This window comes from Lissotriton helveticus, chromosome 7 (assembly GCF_964261635.1).
Source record: "Lissotriton helveticus chromosome 7, aLisHel1.1, whole genome shotgun sequence".
NCBI classification, from domain to species: domain Eukaryota; kingdom Metazoa; phylum Chordata; class Amphibia; order Caudata; family Salamandridae; genus Lissotriton; species Lissotriton helveticus.
In genome coordinates this window covers 383,681,159-383,699,667 of record NC_136068.1, presented here as the reverse complement: position 1 = coordinate 383,699,667, position 18,509 = coordinate 383,681,159, and the positions used below count along the sequence as shown (strand labels likewise).

Here is an 18,509-nt window from a genome sequence, read left to right as displayed (position 1 = left end):
TGGCCCTTGACATTCTGCCTGTGGGGTGTTAGCTTTGTAAGACGATTCGAGGGAACTATAAAATCGTAACTGTGGGCCCTTCACTGCATGCTCTGCATCATTTTGTTTATTTTAAGAAAAAGTATCCTTTATAGTATGTATTGCGCCCCCATGGATTGGTGTGCTCGCCATGGTGCCTACTTGTTGTGAGACAAACTAAAGAAAATGTGTGAGTAATTGAGTATTTGTACCCCATTATACCAGTGGGTTGAGTATAACACTTTGCTCCACCTGTACTTAACTTAATAGCGTTTTCCCAGTGGGTTGACCTTCTCGTTGCTACAGCGCCTCCTGTCACTGTGCCCAACCCCATTCCCTACCCACCATTGTAGCCCAGCATTACTCATACGGGTTGGGGTTCGTTATTGCTATAACACCCTGTACACTATACCATGCAGAGTGTGACTCCCCCACCCTTTTTCCTGACTAACCCAGGTGACCCGAGCATTCAATGGAAAAAGTGGAAGAAAGTGTTTTTGAATTATGCCACTGTGTGTGGGCCAAACCTTGGGCTAGAAAGGAAGGTAGCGTTACTAGCATACTACCTAGGGGCAGAAGGAGAAGAAGTTCTAGATCACCTCCCAGAGTTAGGGACGCAGGAAGCGAGGGGCCTCAATGAGCTAGAAGTGAGACTTAAGAAATTAGATTTACATAACCTACCTAAGACTAGCACCATAATGGAGAGGTACCATTTTGGGAAGAGAACACTAAGGGGCAGATTTATGAGGCTCTTGCGCCTCCTTGCGCCGCAATTGCGTCACGTAATGTGACGCAACGGCGGCGCAAACAATGCGCCCTATTTACAACGTGACGCATCTAGGAGATGCGTCACGTTGGAAACCCCTGCGCCATAAGGAGGCGTTCCTGCACAGGGGGGGGGGCGTTCCTGCGCAGGAACGCCTCCTAAAAGTGGCTGAGTGAAATCTATGAGATTTCACTCAGTCACTTTCTACGTCAATTCCCTACGCTTGCTTGAAGCAGGCGTAAGGGTGACGCAGCATGCATAGAATAGGTGGCTCCTATGCATTGCAGGAGTCATGTCGCACTTGCGACATGACTCCTGCAATGCGCCGCACGTACGCCGAGAGATGCGTCACGCATCCTCACTGCCTTGCACCATGGTGCGCCGCATCATAAATGCGGCGCACCATGGGTGGCGGAGCAGTGGCGCACTGTGGCGCATGTTAACTGGTGCATCCCTGGGGATGCGCCAGTTAACATAAATCTGCCCCAAAAGGAGGGGGAATCTATTGAAGATTTTGTCTCTGAGTTAAGGAAATTAGCTGCGACATGCAAGTTTGGTGGTGCGAGTGAAGAAAGGATCAGGGATCAGTTTGTGTTAGCTTGCAGGATGGAACGCGTACCTGAGGAGCTATGGCTTAAGGATGATCCGCCCTTGAGAGAGGTTTTAATTATAGCTAAACAAGTTGAGCACATGTTGCAGTGTGTCAAGGAAATAAAGGAAGACACTGGGGAGAAAAGGAACGAAGATAAGCCCAGTGTGAGTGAAGTGGTGACCGAATGCGAGGCCGTGTCTGTGATCAAAGGACAAAAGGTAACAGGTAGAGAGCAGAAGGAAAACAGAGTGGGAGGATCATTCAAGGGCACCTGCTACAGGTGTGGCAAGCAGGGGCATCTAGCCAATGACAAAGAGTGTCCTGCCCTCAGATTCACATGTAACAAGTGTGGAAAGAGAGGTCACTTCAAGCAGTGTTGCAAGAGTGGACAAGGGTTCAGCAGACAGAGTAGAGACAGGACTAACGTAGTCTGCGATGAAATTGTGGTGTAAGTTAACAAAAGTCAGGTCAAAAGCTGTAATGACACCATCTGTGAAGAAATTGTGGTGCAGGTCGATGAGAGTCAAGTCAGCAGCCCCAAAAACACCATAAGAGTGGGAAACACTGAGTTAGAGGCATTGTTTGATTCCTGCTCTAGAATAACAATTATTAATGCTAGAGAATTTGCCTGTGTGTCCAAGGGGAAGATAATTTTGAGGAAAATGGATGTGAGACCTGGAGGGTATGCAGGCCGCCCCATTTCAATGAAAGGGTACTTTTGGGGCAAGATAGAGTACAGGAACAGGTCAACAGTGTCCAAGGTGTATGTGTCTACAGTCGGAGATAACATTTTGGGATGGCAAGCACAGAAGGAGTTGGGGGTCTATCTCAATCCGAATAGTATTCCCCAGATCTTGATACAGGAGATACAGGAACAAAAGGAAGATGTAGTGTCTGAATTCAAAGAAGTATTCAGTGAAGAGCTAGGATGCCTAAAAAACTACTGTCACAAAATAAGGTTGAAGGAGAACGCTAGGCCAGTCGTAGCCAAGGTCAGGAAGCTTCCAATCGCCATCCAGGAGGAGGTGAAGTCTGAACTGGAGAAATTGTGCAAGGCAGGAGTTATCGAACCGGTGGAAGCGACGGAATGGTTGGCACCCATCGTGGCCGCAAAGAAAAAGGATGGGTCAGTTCGGCTCTGCATCGACCTGAGAGCGCTGAACAGAGAGGTCGTGGTCGATCGATTTCCCCTACCGAACATCACCCAGATGATGAGCATGCTAGAGGGGGCAAAAGTGTTCTCCACCCTCGACCTCACCTCGGCTTACTTTCAGATCAAACTGCACGAAGAGTCGCAAGAGCTCACAGCGTTTGTGACACCCATGGGCGCGTACAAGTTCAAAAGGATGCCCTTTGGATTAGTCTCGGCGGCCGCCGTGTTTCAGAGGCTCATGGGGAACATCTTGAAAGGCATCCCAGGCGTCGTGTGTTATCAGGACGACGTGCTGATATTTGCAAAAGACCATGAAGAGCATGACGAGAGGCTGAGACGCGTGCTGGGAAGGTTCAGGTCGCAAGGACTAACGGTGAAAAAAGAAAAGTGTGTCTTTGGCTGTGCAGAATTAGACTTTTTGGGTCACAAGGTGACAGCCGAAGGAATCTGCCGCAAGGCCGAGCTCCAGAACACCATAGTAAGTTTGATGCCCCCCTCAAGCAAAGACGAAATCAAGTAATTTATGGGGATGTTAGAATTCTACGGGAAATATATACGAAACCTTGCAGGAAGGACGTACGCCATCAGGCTGCTCTTGAAGAAGGAGACGGAGTTCAACTGGAGTCAGGAGTGTCAGAAGGAGTTTGAAGATGTAGGGAGGGCACTAGCAGAAGCCCCCAGCCTAAAGTCCTACATACCCAACCGGGCAACAGTGGTCACCACTGATGCAAGCGCAAAAGGGCTGGGAGCAGTCCTCACTCAAGTAGGCAAAGACGGGGAGGAAACGATAGCATTCGCCTCTAGAGCACTCCAGAAGTCTGAAAACAACTACTCTGTAATAGAAAAAGAGGCTCTGGCAGTATCCTGGGCGTTGGGAAAATTCAAAGACTTCCTGTGGGGCACACAGTTCACGTTGCGTACTGACCACAAGCCGTTGGTAGAAGTCTTCAGCAAGAAGGGCCTGGATGCCATCTCCAGCAGGATCAGGCGGTGGGTGGTCAGCCTGCAGGAGTACACCTTCTGTGTTGAGTATGTTCCGGGAACGCGCAATTTTGCAGCAGACTGTCTGTCGAGACTCGTGAAAAAAGAGGAAGCAAAGGAGACGCAGGACAGGGTGGAGGATGAAGTGGATGAAAATCAGATGGAAAATGTCTGCGCAATCCAGAGGGCTCTGGGAGAAGAAACATGGAAAAATGCAATGAAGGAAGACGAAATCTTGGAGGAGGTGTGTAAAAGAATAAAAGGGAGGTGGAAACATGAAGATAAAAGGGAGGAGACCCTACGGCCATACTGGGTTGTCAAAGACGAGCTTTCCATAGTAGATGAATGCCTGTTCAGGGGAACTAGACTAGTACCACCTGCGACGGTGAGAGAGAACCTAGTGGAGATAGCTCACGAAGGCCACATGGGCATCACCAAGACAAAGCAAAGGCTGAGAGAGAATTACTGATGGCCAAGCATGGACCTTGCTATTGAAAGGAAAATTAGGGACTGCATTCCGTGCAGCAACAGTGACAAAATCTTGAAACAACATACACCTCCAATGGTGTGCAGGCCACCACCGTCAGGTCCATGGGAGGAATTGGCATTGGACATTGTGGGTCCATTGACGGGAGAAGTGCGCACACCGTATATTCTGGTGCTCATGGACATGTATTCCAGGTGGCCGGAGGTGAGATTAGTGAGTGAAGTCACAACTAAGGTCGTCATCGAGTTCATGCAAGAGTTGTTTGTCAGGGAAGGGCTACCCAGCAGCCTGCTTACAGACAATGGAGTGCAATTATGTTCCAAAGAGATGGAAGACTTCCTGGAAGGGAGAGGTATCACACACAAACGGTGCGCCCTGTATCACCCTGAGACCAACGGCATGATCGAACGTTTTAATAAAACCCTCAAGGAAAGCATCCAACTAGCCAAGGCCAGTGGCTTAAACTGGAAGGAAGAAATGTGGAGGCGCGTAGAAGCATACAGGTTCACCCCGCATCAAACAACGGGGGTCACCCCTTTCGAGCAGCTCCGGGCAAGAGTACCCAACACTAAGCTATCCCCAGGATGGATGGAGTGGCACAAGGGATGGTCGGATCACTCCAAAGAAGCGAAAAGCCTGGAGAAACAAGAGGGAGCCATGATGGAAAGGAAAGAAAGATATGACCGACTCAAATCTACACGGGAGGCCGGGTTCAAAGTAGGGGATAGTATCAAGATCAGAACCCCTACTGGCAGAGCAAGTTGGTCAGGATACAGTAGTCCCACCAAGATCACCAAACTGTTCAAGAACGCTATTAAGACCCAAGAGGGGAAAATCTGGAACCTGGGAAGAGTAGTGAGATTTCACCCACCAGGGCATGACTTGAATAGTGGAAGGGAGGGGGAAAGTGATGTGAGGGAGAGCAGAGGTTCTAGCACCAAGAAGCAGTCGCTGGTCCCCCACCCAGGTGGTAGGTCTAGCAGGAGAGTGACCAGGCCCCCTAGATATTTTGATCATTATGTTATGATGTGATGCTCTGTAATGTTTTTGTTCTTTTGTAACCCTCATGCTTCTTTCCGCAGGGGAGGGGGATGTGTGGTATCTCCCACCTATAATTCCCCCCGGCGGCTCCGCATGTATTGGAGCGGCTCGTGGTGACATCACTTAGAATGTCACCGCGACCCGCGTTCCAAGGCGAGCGCCGGGGGCGAGAGTTCGGGCTGGCGGCTGTGACCGGCTGTGGCTGAGGTCGTCAGGGTAACCACGCATTTAATAAACGTTCAAAGTTATTCTTCTTAAGCGTCCTTTGTGTTATTGACCGCTTTCACACCCATCTTACTCTACTCCTGCATCTAGTGAGAATTGGCCCTGCTGTTTTCAACGGTTGGTCCTTAAGGGCTTCTCCGGAATATTAAAGCATTATGGCCACTATCAAATCTGGGAGAAATCTTAAAGTTGGCTAACCGATGCCAAGATTTAGTATTCACCATAACGTAATCTAGGATTGAAGGGGAACCCAACCTGTTATAGGGGAAATTTGCTGGACTGTCATTGTTGAAACTCCCATTACACGCCCTAAGCGAGTAATTCAGTGTGAGGGTGTTCAGTTGCACAACTAATGGTGTCCATGCTCATACTGGCTGTGCATTGGCCACTGGGATGGCCCAGGTCAGATCCTCGTTGTTGGGTTAGTCAAGTCAAGTCAAGTCAAATGATTTATATAGCGCGCTACATACCCAGAGGGTCTCAAGGCGCTTGTAGAAGGGTGGGGAGTTACTTGTCGAATATCCACGTTTTGAGTTGCTTTCTGAATGCTAGGTGGTTCTGAGTAAGGCGAAGGTGGGTGGGAAGTGAGTTCCAAGTTTTAGCTGCTAGGTAGGAGAAGGATCTACCTCCCATGGTGGTTTTGTTGATGCGAGGTACAGTGGCAAGGGCTTGGTTGGAGGATCGTAGCTGGCGGGAGGGGGTGTAGAAGGATAGTCGTGTGTTGAGGCATTCGGGTCCGATTTCGTAGAGTGCTTTGTGTGCGTGGGTTAGGAGCCGGAAAGTGATCCTCTTGTTGACGGGGAGCCAGTGGAGGTTTTTCAGGTGATCAGAGATGTGTTCTTTACGCGGGATGTCTAATATGAGCCTGGCTGAGGCGTTCTGGATGCGTTGTAGTTTTTTCTGGAGTTTTGCGGTGGTGCCGGCGTAGAGGGTGTTTCCGTAGTCCAGTCGGCTCGTGACCAGAGCGTGGGTGACTGTTTTTCTAGTTTCGGTAGGGATCCAGCGAAATGTTTTTTTGAGCATGCGAAGAATGTTGAAGCAAGATGAAGAAACGTCGTTGACTTGTCTGTTCATCGAGAGTGAGGAATCCAGGATGACGCCCAGGTTCCGTGCGTGGTCCGTCGGGATGGGTGCTTTTCCAAGGGCCTCTGGCCACCAAGAGTCATCCCAGGCGGAGGGGGAGGTACCTAAGATGAGGACTTCAGTTTTGTCTGAGTTCAGTTTCAGACGGCTGTGCTTCATCCATTCGGCTACTTCTTTCATTCCTTCGTGTAGGTTGGTTTTGGCCGTGTTAGGGTCTCTGGTGAGTGATAGGATCAGTTGAGTGTCGTCGGCGTAGGAGATGATGTTGAGGTTATGTTGGCGTGCGATGGCCGCGAGGGGGCTCATGTAAACGTTGAAGAGGGTGGGACTGAGTGAGGACCCTTGAGGTACGCCGCAGATGACTTCAGTGGCCTCTGACTTGAATGGTGGAAGGTGGACTCTCTGGGTTCTTCCGGAGAGGAACGAGGTGATCCATTCCAGTGCTTTTCCTTGGATTCCGATGTTTTTGAGGCGCTGTAGAAGGGTGCTATGGCAGACTGTGTCGAAGGCTGCGGAGAGGTCGAGGAGGATGAGGGCGACTGTGTCTCCATTGTCCAGTAGAGTTCGAATGTCGTCTGTTGCTGCGATGAGGGCGGTTTCGGTGCTGTGCTTGGCTCGGAAGCCGGACTGTGAGGAGTCGAGGGATTTGTTGGTTTCAAGGAATGCGGCGAGCTGGTTGTTGACCGCTTTCTCGATGACTTTGGCCGGGAATGGAAGGAGTGAGATAGGGCGATAGTTTTTGAGTTCGGTGGGGTCAGCTGTGGGTTTCTTCAGGAGAGCGCTGAGTTCGGCATGTTTCCAGCTTTCCGGGAAGGTTGCGGAGTTGAGGGAGCAGTTGATGACGTCTCGGAGGTGCGGTGCAATAATGGAGTCTGCTTTGTTAAAGATGTGGTGAGGGCAAGGGTCTGTGGGGGATCCTGAGTGGATAGAGTTCATCAGACGGATGGTGTCCTCAGTGGAGATAGGCTTCCAGTCATTGAGGATGTTCAGGGGGGGTGGGGGTCCTGCAGGGGATTGGGTGGGTTGGTCTCCGGGTTGGTTGTCGAAGCTGTTGAGGATGTCTGCAATTTTGTTGTGGAAGAATGAGGCTAGGGAGTCGCAGAGGGCTTGAGAGGGGGTGATGTCGTTGGAGTTGGCTGAGGGGTTGGTAAATTCCTTGACGATGTTGAATAATTCCTTGCTGTTGTGGGCGTTGTTATCTAGACGGTCCTTGAAGGCTGCTTTCTTGGCATTTCGGATTAATTGGTGGTGTATGCGGGTGGCGTTTTTGAAGGCGTCCTTGGTGCTGGTGGTTGAGTCTTTTTTCCAGGCCTTCTCGAGGGAGCGACAGAGTTTCTTGGATTTCTTAAGATCATCGTTGAACCAGGAGGCCTTCTTGCTGCCTAGTTTGATTTGTCGTTTTTTCAGTGGTGCTAGGATGTCGGCGCTGTTGGATAACCATTGGGTGAGGTTGGTGGCTGCTTGGTCTGGGTTTGAGGAGTGGGCGGGGGGCTTTTGAAGAAGCGATGAGGAGATCTGGTCGATGGTGATTTTGTTCCAGTTTCTTTGCAGAGTGGGTTGGGGGTGGTTGTTGGATGTGGGCTTGTTGTAGGTGAAGTGAACGCAGCTGTGGTCAGTCCAAAGGAGATCTGAGGTGTGGCTGAAGGAGACATGCTTGCTGGAAGTGAAGATAGGGTCGAGTGTGTGACCTGCGATGTGTGTGGGGGTAGTGACAAGTTGTTTAAGTCCGAGGTTTGCGAGGTTGTCCAAAAGGGTGGTGGTGTTGCGGTCGTTGTTCTTTTCAAGGTGAAAGTTGAGGTCTCCCAAAAGGATGTAGTCCTCGGAGGGGAGCGCGTGTGGAGTGATGAAGTCCGTGATGTCTTCACTAAATTGTGCGCGGGGTCCTGGTGGCCTGTAAAGGAGGGTGCCTCTGAGTGTGGTCTTGGGGTCGGTGTGGATCTGGAAGTGAAGGTGTTCAGAGTTGGCGAGATTTGCGTCTGAGCTGGTTGAGATGCGGATGGATTGCTTATGGACGATAGCGATGCCTCCTCCTGTGTGGCCGGTACGATCCTTGCGAATGATCTTGTAGCCTTCCGGGATGGCAATGGTGATGTCTGGGGCTGATGTGGCGTTCATCCATGTTTCTGTTAGGAAGGCGACGTCCGGAGAGATGGTGTCTAGAAGATTCCAGAGGTCGATGGCGTGCCTGTGGACCGAGCGGGTGTTGATCAGGATGCATTGTAGGTGGTTGGGGTCGGATATCTGTTGTGTGTTCGTAGATGAGGAGTTGTTCTTGTTCTTGGTGCCGTCGAACTTGCAGGAGTAGCAGGAGAAGGGTCCATGGGTGTGTCCAGGAGCGGCTTGGACGCAGATGGGGGAGCGGCCGGGGTTGAGGGCTAGGAGGGTGGTGGCATCGTAAGTAATGCGGGGGAGGTGGGAGGTACGAGGAACAGGGGGTCTGGCGCTGGGCGCGGTCCAGGCGCGGACGGGCGTAGACGGGCTTACCTTTGGCGCACCTTCGGCGCGGATTGGGCGCGGTTGCTGCGCGTAAACGCTGCGCGCAAGAGCAACTGTCATATGTAGATAGTGAGAGGGGAGGGGCGAGGGAGGGTGAGCTGGGAAGGCGGGAGCGGGGCGGAGACTCGGGCAGGGCCGACAACAATAATACCAACAACAAAATGGCCGGCGGGACGGAGCAAACAAACAGGCAAAGTAATGCAAAGTGCAGAAGTCAGTAAAGCCAACACAGCGAGTCAGCCTCTAGGTCCCTCAATGGTTCATACTGACAATTGAAATCACCAGCCAAAATCACTATGTCATAGTCAATGACTGTGGATATGAATGATGATAATTTATCTAGGGTGGAGGACTCTTGCCCGTTTCCGGTTGGCAGTGAGTATACGTTAATGAGCACTAACCTCGGCCTGGCTGGGGAGCTCAGGATAACACATAGAATGTCACTAGAAGAGGTCTCCACCTGCTGCCCTGTACAACTCAAGTGTGTAGCAACCCAAGTGGTAAGTCCCCCAGATGGTCTGCCCTTCCCCCCAGATATGGCGGGTATAGCGTAGGTTGCATAGCCGGGTCTATGGATGGTCTCCCTGGCCTAGGTTTCCTGCAACATACATATATCTGAGTCTTGGATAAGGGCACCCCACTCTGGGTTTTCTATTTTTGAGCGGAGACCTGCCACATTCCATGATAGAATTTTGAGCTTCGGTGATAGGTTTGTGGGGTTACTATAATTTTCAGATTCCCTATCCTCTGGCCAGTGAACACTCCTAGCTGTGAACTGATAAACCTTGGCAGTTATTAGAGGTTGGTTCTCCAGCTATTGAACATTTTGAATCTCCGGTAGTAACAGTGCCTGTACCTTTTTAACTTGCTAGATCACTTCTCATTGGATACAACTGATTAAAGGAGGGAGGAGATTGGTCAGTCTCTTGCCAAAGTCTTTCTACCCCTCATTGTTCATACCGGGGATTTTTACCAGGTGCAACGGGAATAATGATGGATTTCAAAGTCCGATACTTGATAATAACCCTTCCCATAGTGCACAGTTCATAACCTGTACCTATATATATGTGTGAACGTGACAAAACATATCTGTTCAGTGTTTTGTTAACCTGTTGTCAATCAAAATTTAAAACTTCATACGCCTGGTGTGCACCTTCTTCTTGGTCATGACGGGACCACAACTGTGGAATATATATCTCATGTTAGTTAGCTTTCCCAGAGATAAGAATTTCTCTGATATTGTTCCTAATAACTTTTCACCCATTTGACGAATCTCCATGAAACTTTCCAGACCTATAGCTTTTTCTACATTGGTGAACAAGCAAAGTTTTGTGGAGATTCGCCATGCCGGGAGGGGGGTTTCGGGTGCAAATAAAAAAGGAGGGGCGCCCTATACTCATTTTTACCAATGCATTTTCCATTGGCTTTGTACTCAGACGATGTGGCCAAACAGCTGAACAGGTCTCAATAAAATTTAGCAGGATTATAGTTTATGATGTGCAGATGATTCTTTCTGGTAATAAAAGTAAGTAGGATAAGTATTTTTAAAGTTATAAGGCATTTAAACTTAACGAAATCTGTAATTGCTGTATTTTTGCAAGATGTCGCCAAATTTTCCAAAACTACAGTGCTACATGACAATGACAAGTTATTATGTGATAGGCTATTGTCTGTCTTTACAAAAGTTAAAGTCAGCCATCTTGTTTTAAGGCCACTTTCCCTGTTTTCTGAGTTAGGGGCTTAGATGTAGGTATTAGGTTTTATAATTTCCTCCTACCTATTACCACCTAATTAAAGTGGTAATAGGTAGGCAAAATTATAAATACTTTCTACATATTTAAAAGAAAATTCACAAAGTACTCAGTACTTAAAAAAAAGAAACAAAAATGTCAACTAAAAAAAACACTGCAATACTTATATTTAACGCATAAAGCGTACTACACCGTTTGAATTTTTTTAATATATTTTTTATAAAAAAGTGTACAGAATACCACAGAAATATCAAGAAATTACCGCTCAACGTAAAAATATTTTTTTAAAAGGCACATTTTTTAAAAGCTTTATACTTCCTAGGTACTATCACGGTATGCCATAAAATTTCTAACAAAAAAATTTAAAAATATAAATACATTTCCCTACCTATTAACATTTTAATAAAGTAGTAATAGATAGGAACCAACATTAAAACCTAGTACTTCCCTATATTTATGGCCCTAACCCAGAACACAGCTAAAGTGTAGTAAAACAGATATGCTTGCTTTTTAATTTTGTGAAAGGCAGGTATTAGCCAATTATGTACCGCCTTGTCCTCAGCATGTACCACGGCATACCGCGAAGTTACTGAGGTATACCGTGAAGTAACCACGGTATACCGTGTCACAATATATCATGGAGGGACAGATTTATAATTGTAGCGCATTACCCTCGCATCACACATGGTGTCACAAGGGCAGCGCAATACTTAAGTTAGATTTAAGAAGTAATCCAAGGCTACCTTGTGTCGTCCTGCGTTACCTGGTAAATCTGGAAATACTCAAGGCAGTGCAAGTTGCTTCCTTGCCTTACTCTTCACACCATATTTTACATTCCCCACAAATGTTATGTATATTCCCCTGACTACACGCGGCAAGTTCAGCAGCAACGCCAGTCGTTCATGACCGCCAAGGCCCGGCTGAGAGAGCTCAAACTTCCTTATGCCCTGCTCTTTACGGCTCGCCTTCAGGTGGTATTTCGTTCCCGCACTCACTTCTTTGATTCTCCAGAAGAGGTCTTCCGTTGGACGGATGAAACGGTGCGGGTGAGGCCCCATACCCCACCGGGAAGGGAGTCGGACTCATCCATGAGTGACGCGGCTCGGGGAGGCCCCTGTGGTCAGCGGCAGAAGGGGAACAGGCGGTCAAGGTCCCGCCGGCGCTCGCAGTCCTGCAACACTTCCTCCCTGGAAGATCAGACATTGGAACCTTAGCGGAGGATGCCAGGATGGTGCTGCGGAACTTCATTTGTTGGTTACCGGGATGTCCTGAACTGGGCTTATTTTACCGTCAGGTGTGAGCTGGTGGGAGCCCTGCCAGATGGTCATGGGCTTTGAGTTGGGGATCCATTTTTTTTTGTTTTTGTTTTTATTGATTTGAGTTTTATATCGCGCTGGCTAGACCCGGAGCTATCAGAGCGCTTTACATTTGGAAATTACATTAATTACAAGTTACACAATGTTACAAATGATACATCAATTACAAGTTATATATGTTGGTTGGTGGCGTGTGGAAGGGAAAGGGGAGTAGTGTAAAAGGGTAACGAGGCGGGAGATACGGCAAAGAGACGAAGGGAAAGTCTTTCCAATGTCCAGCTGGGTAGGTGACAGCCGAGGGGGAAGTCCACTGCCCAAATCCGCTATAGCTATCAAGGTAGTTCCAATGGACATCGGCCAAAATCTTAAGTATCCATGGTTGGTGGCAAGACTCACTGGTTCAATGTCATGATGGGTGAGCCGGAGTGGGGTGGAAGGTGGCGTAAATTAGCTGGTTGGGGCGGTGCCCGTCCCTCTGTTGGAGATTGGGGACCAGTCCTGCTGCGGCAGATACTTCAGTGTTTCGTTTGAGGTATGGGGTGGGGGATTTGTTGGGAAGGGATTGTTTCTGTTTACAGGTCGCACTTCCATCACAGGTCCGTTACAGGCTACACACACGCCACCGAGGCTCAGTATCTGTGTTAAACAATGATGCAGCCCCCTATGGTTAAAACACCCGAGGGTGGGCAAGGGACGCAGGGTGGTTTTCGTATCCTAAGCAGGAATGTCCGAGGGGCTCTAGACAAGATCAAGTGGGGGGCCATACTCCAACACGCGAAGAGGGCGAAGGCGGATATTCTTATGTTACGAGAGACGCATCTTATGGGTAAGAAGGCCCTTTGCTTTGCAGCGGTATGAGTTTCACCAAGTTTTTCATGCCGGCTTTATGAGAGGGTCCCGAGGCATGGCCATACTGATACATCGCAGTGTACCATACACGCATGAGCAGCAATGGACCGACATGCAGGGGCGCTACTTGTTTGTCCAGGATAGGGTCGGGGAGAACCCCCAGATTTTGGGTAGTGTATACGCCCCACCCCCTTTGCAGTGGAATTTAATTGAGCGGCTGCAATCCCTGTGGGCCGATATGTCTGATGTAATGTCGGTGGTGGGCGGGGACTGGAACGATGTTATGAATGCGGCTCAGGACAGGACAGGGGTTGGGGATGGTCATAGGAGTGATATTCCTACTAAACTACATGCCCTGGTGATGGGAATGGATTGGGTCGACACATGGCGGCGTGCGCATGGCGCGGTTCGGGCTACACTTACCTATCAGCAGTCCTCAAATCCTTTTCTAGACTGGATTATATCTTTGTTCCCCGGGCAATGGCTGGTAGGATGGTGGCGGCTGAGATTCTGCCACGGGGTCTCTCGGACCACTCCCCCGTGCTCATAGAGCTGGATACCAGCAGGGGAAGGCGTCCGTTTCGGTGGCGCCTGGTGGTGTGGAATCTCCAGAATGCGGAATATAACACTCATATGGGAGAATCCATTGCTCAGTATCTGACTGAGAATGCGGGATCCGTGTCCGGTGCTGCCATTTGTGGGAGGCGAACATAGAGATGCTTGAGTGACAGAACTGTGAGTCAGGGAGCGAGCTGGGAGTGCGGCAATTGCTCTTGGCCCAACAGGAGTGTGCAGCCCTGCTGATGGATAAGGCACGTGAAGTCTGGCTGGCAACGCGCAGCAGGGTGTACCAATGGGGGGACAAGTCTAGTAAGATGTTGCATCACCTTTGTCAGGGCACCTTTCACTCCCAGGCCCTACCGGGAATTTTGGATCCGGCGGGGACCTCGCTTACAGATCCTCCTGCTATTGCGGAGAGTTTCGCTATATATTTTGCAAACCTCTATGCCCCCCGGGAATGTCTGTTGACTGCTACAGTTGAAAAGTTTATTACAGATTTGCCACCCAAAGCACTATCAGATGAGCTGCGGGACCAGCTGGAGGCCCCCTTGTCGGACGAGGAAGTGGGAGCGGCCCTGGGAGAACTAAACCCTGGGAAAGTTCCCGGACCCAACGGGTTTCCGAGCGAGTTCTTTCGTCGGTACAACGTGCAATTGGCCCAACATTACCGGGCTGTGGTGGAGAAGGCTTGGGACAAGGGTGTGCTTCCCCCGGACTGGAGACACGCGGAAGTAGTTGTGTTCCATAAGCCCGGGCGTCCCCCGGAGCACCACACTTCTTATCGCCCCATTTCCCTCTTAAATGTGGAGGCCAAAATCCTGGCAAAGGTGCTGGCCAATCGACTATTGCCCCATATCACGTCGCTTGGCATCCCAATCAGGCGGGATTCATGCCTCGGCGGGCTACTCGGCACAATATTAGAAGGGCGCAGGTGGCGGTTGTGGGGATTAAATGAATTGGGGAGCCGGCGGCATTACTTTTGGCAGACATGGACAGGGAATTTGATTCCCTGGGTTGGGTCTACCTGTTTGCTCTGCTTACTAGACTTAACCTGGGCCCGCAATTTATTTTCTATGTGAAGCTCCTATATACGGGCCTGACAGCGTTGGTGCGGGTTACAGGCGCGGCCTCCTCCACCTTTGCTATTCAGAGGGGCATGCGGCAGGGATGTCCCCTGTCGCCGTATCTGTTTGCTTTGGCCATGGAGCCCGTGGCGGCCTGGGTGCGCATGGACGCCCAGGTACGGGGATTTGAATGGGCCACGGGCCTTTCCGATAGAATAGGGTTGTATGCGGACGACGGTCTCTTCTTTCTGAGGGCAGTCGACAGGACGAGGCCACGGCTTCTGCATATAATGGAGATCTTCAGGGAAACGTTGGGTCTTTACATGAATCCCCGCAAATCCATATTGTGGGCGCTGCGGGGCTGACGAGGGCGGGCTCATGGGCGACCGCGGTTCTGTCGGCTGCAGGTGGATTGAAATATCTGGGGTTGGTACTCTCGGATGACCCGGTCGTTGCCTGGGAGCGTAACATGACAACTGTGTGGTAACGGGTGCGTGCAGACCTTAAGTCCTGGTCCCGTATGCCCCTGACACTGTTTGGTAGATCGGCGATCTTCAAAATGGTAGCTCTCCCCCGACTTCTCTACCAGCTGCAGAATCACCTGTATCCGATCCCGCCTAGATGGTTCCGACTGGTAAATTCTGTGCTGGGGCAGTTTCTGTGGGAGGGAGGGAAGGTGCGAGTGGCCATACGTACATGCTTCTTATCCACCTATTGTGGGGGACTGGCATCCTGGATCTCCTCTCGTATTATCAGGCTTCGCATCAACTGGTCCTCAATGAGTGGTGGTATGGGATAGGGGGGATCCGGCGTACGCACTGGATCGCTACCTTATGGGACATCACACACTGCACACACTTTTGTACTCGGCGCGGCTGCAGAGCGCGCTGCCATCAGTTACAAGGGTGGTGTTCATGGTTTGGAGGCAGGCGCTGTGGGGCATGGGCTGGTCGGGCGTCCTGACCCGGAAGACTCCCCTGTGGAACAATGGGCGCCTTCCCCACTTGGCGGCCCTTCCGGGGTTTCGAGGATGGGATGCCATTGGTTTCTCCACCCTGGGTGATTTACTGAAGGACACAACACTTAAATCCTTTCGGGATCTCCAGGAGGAGTTTCATTCTATCGATACTTACAGCTGCCCCATGCGTTAGCCCCTAGCCTTCAGGGTCTGGAGTCCATTCCTGAGTTAAGTCCCATTGAAGCTAAAATCTCTATGGGAGATCTAAAAGAAAAAAAGATTTAGCGTATTTATCAGTCCTTGGTCACACATTGCTCCCCTACACATCAGAAACTCTAAGGGGACTGGGAGGCAGATGTGGGAGGGCTGGAAGAGGAGGATTGGACGGAGGCCCTGGCAGCCCCGTGGGGGGCGGTCATAGCGATGCGGCTTCGCCTAGTCCAATTCAAATACCTCCACAGGGTCTACTTTACTAGGACGCGATTGTGGCGGGCGGGGATGATCGCCTCCCTGGAATGTCTTCGCTGTGGCCGAGCGGAGGGTAAGTTTATTCATACAGTTTGGCAGTGCACATCGATGGATCGCTTCTGGAGTAGGGTGTTTGCCTGTCTTTCTGAAGTCTTGGGCTGGGTGCTTACCCGCACACCACAGCTGGCACTGCTGCATGTTATGGAGGGGGTGGGGGGAAATGTCTATAGACGACACCTCATGCATCTTGGCCTTACCCTGGCAAAACGAGACATTGATAAAGCCTGGAAGGCGACGAGGGCTCCATTGGTAGCAGCTTGGAAAAATGGCCTGGACTTTTGCATGGGTCTGGAGCAACCCATCTTTGTGGCCAGGGGGTGCCTGCGCAAACACTATAAAATATGGAACAGATGGGTGGAGTATCGGGGCCTCAGGCTGGAACCCCCGGTGTAAGAGGAGCCTTTGGTGCCGGTTTAAGCCGAGGATCCAGTATAGGGGGAGGGGAGGGAAGGAGCAAGGGGGTGTTGGGCCTGGTTAAAGACCTTCTGAACTTCTTCTTTTTAATGCTATGGGTGAGGTAGTATAGAGTTGTGCGACCCTGGGGGCGAGGGGGGGGGGGAGTTGGGGGAGGGGTGCGACATCATTAACTGATCTTACGTATTGTATTGTTGATCATGGGGGGGAGAAAAAGCAAAAGCTGTTTGCTGTAATGGATGTATTTGGTTTGCCTTGGCAGATGACTCTGGTGTGCAGAGTCCTGCACAACATATGCGAATTGACAAATAAAATATGTTTAAAAAAATATATATATATATAGGATTGTCAGGAATGTTTTTGTTCAGGTTGGAGAGTTGGTACGGTTGAAGAAAGGCTGTTCTGTATGTCAGGGATTATCTAATTGGTTGGATCCGATGAAAGTGGTGGAAGTGTTTAAGAATGCTGTAGGACTGGAAGATGGGAGTGTTTGGAATTTTAACAGCGTTTCAATTTATAAAGGCCTAAAGGATCCTAGTGATAACTCTTCTTCCAATGTATTTCTGGATGTGAATGAAAAACCGGTGAGCAGTTCAAGCACAGAATCACAGAATCACCTAGCGGTGAACAATGTATATCTGCTTCAACATGTCCTACCAGAAGCTCAAGGATTCGCAAATTACCCACTAAATTCAAAGATTTTGTGCTTTCCTAATATGCAATGTATTTATTTACGTATTTATTTATTTATCTATTTATGCATTTTTATTGTTAAATAAAAGGGGGGAGGTGTGTTATATGTTGTCATTTGAAGTTGGCACGAGTGCGTCCGCGCTCGTGTCTACTTCAAATGTCATCCCGCGTGGGATGTATTGTTTTGAAATGGACGCTGGTAACTTATCATGGCGGGTGGCGGTTTGCGGCATTCATAACTGAACCTGTCTGGAGTTCCGAGGGAATAAACGACGCTCTGCACAGTATCCTGTTTCCTTTTCTTCTTTATTGGATTACTTGTAACCAGAAGCTTTACTTTACACTCTGGCAGCAGATCATCTTTCAGGTCAATGTGTATGAACCTACGATCCTTGATCATCAGGTCTTTGGTTTGTTTGGCCGGTCATCACCAGTCGTTACTAACTGGAAAATGGGGACTAGTAAAGGAGGTATCACCATGGAGGTCTGAGAGTTTTACAGGTGCACACGAATTATGGGTTAGAGGAGCTGTGTGTCCCTTCTGGGACACTAGTCACATTTACTAATGAAAGGTGTCAGCTTTCTGAGCAGTGGTATCAGGCAGGTAATCTCAATGTCCCCTCCAGTGTTTAAGTGTTATACCTCTTGTTAAGGTCAGTAAAATAGTTTGTATCCTCATTTAATCCTTTCTCAAGCTGGAGTGTGTTGTCTCCTACAACTACATCACATCCAGTTGTTGTGGGCATTTGATTGTCATTTCACCTGAGCAGCCCTCTGCCTTGGTCAGCTTGCATCCGCCCTCCCTGCATCCGTGCCTTGGTTGAATAAGTACAGAAGGGTTGTATAGTTCCCAGTGTACCAATATCCTTTTATATCTTCAGCTTGCATTTGCTGTTGTAGTTCCTCAAATGAAACAAAGGACACGTTGTTATTAATGCTCTTTGCACTTTTGTGTTGCAGCATAGGATCGCCAAAGCTAACCAGCCTACATGAAGTTCCAGAAATCCCACCAAAGGGTATGTACATATTCCATCCAACAGGATGTTGAGTTGTGATGTGCAATGCAAACACGCGCCTTAACTTTACCTCTGCATAGCTGTTAGGCCACCGTTTGCTTATTCATTTTAAGCATTAGACCTTTATTATCACCTATGAATAATAGTTTTACCTTTTAAGGATATTCACAATTTCATGGCACTCTAAATAACATCTTCCCTGCCGAAGCTATTATATTGGAAATTGAAACTGCTCTCTGCCAAGTTCACAACTGAAGGTCTCGAAAATGAATAATTCGATGGATTAAGCTACCTTTAGTTTGACTCTTAATAGGGGTCTGTAAGCACATTCTGCTATTTCGTACCTATGCACACCCTGCCTCTGCTGGGGGAATCAGAAACTGCTTAAAAGCTGTATATGACGACTTTGTGCAGTGTGTGCGTGTTCGTGTATGTGTGTGTGTGTGTGTGTATACACACGGGTCACCTTCCCTGCCATTTCCTGCTTTAAAAGGAGGGATCAATTTGACAGTTGTTT

At 49.3% G+C, this 18,509-nt stretch overlaps 1 protein-coding gene across 1 annotated transcript in view; it reads left to right on the top strand.

Moving 5' to 3' along the window:
- LOC144768499 (arf-GAP with SH3 domain, ANK repeat and PH domain-containing protein 1-like) overlaps positions 1–18,509 on the top strand; it is a 1,182,076-nt gene that overhangs the window by 1,033,293 nt on the left and 130,274 nt on the right. The window contains exon 26 of the mRNA XM_078652209.1: positions 17,937–17,992. Within this exon, the coding sequence (XP_078508335.1) occupies positions 17,937–17,992 (56 nt within the window). The remainder of the gene's footprint in view (positions 1–17,936; positions 17,993–18,509) is intronic.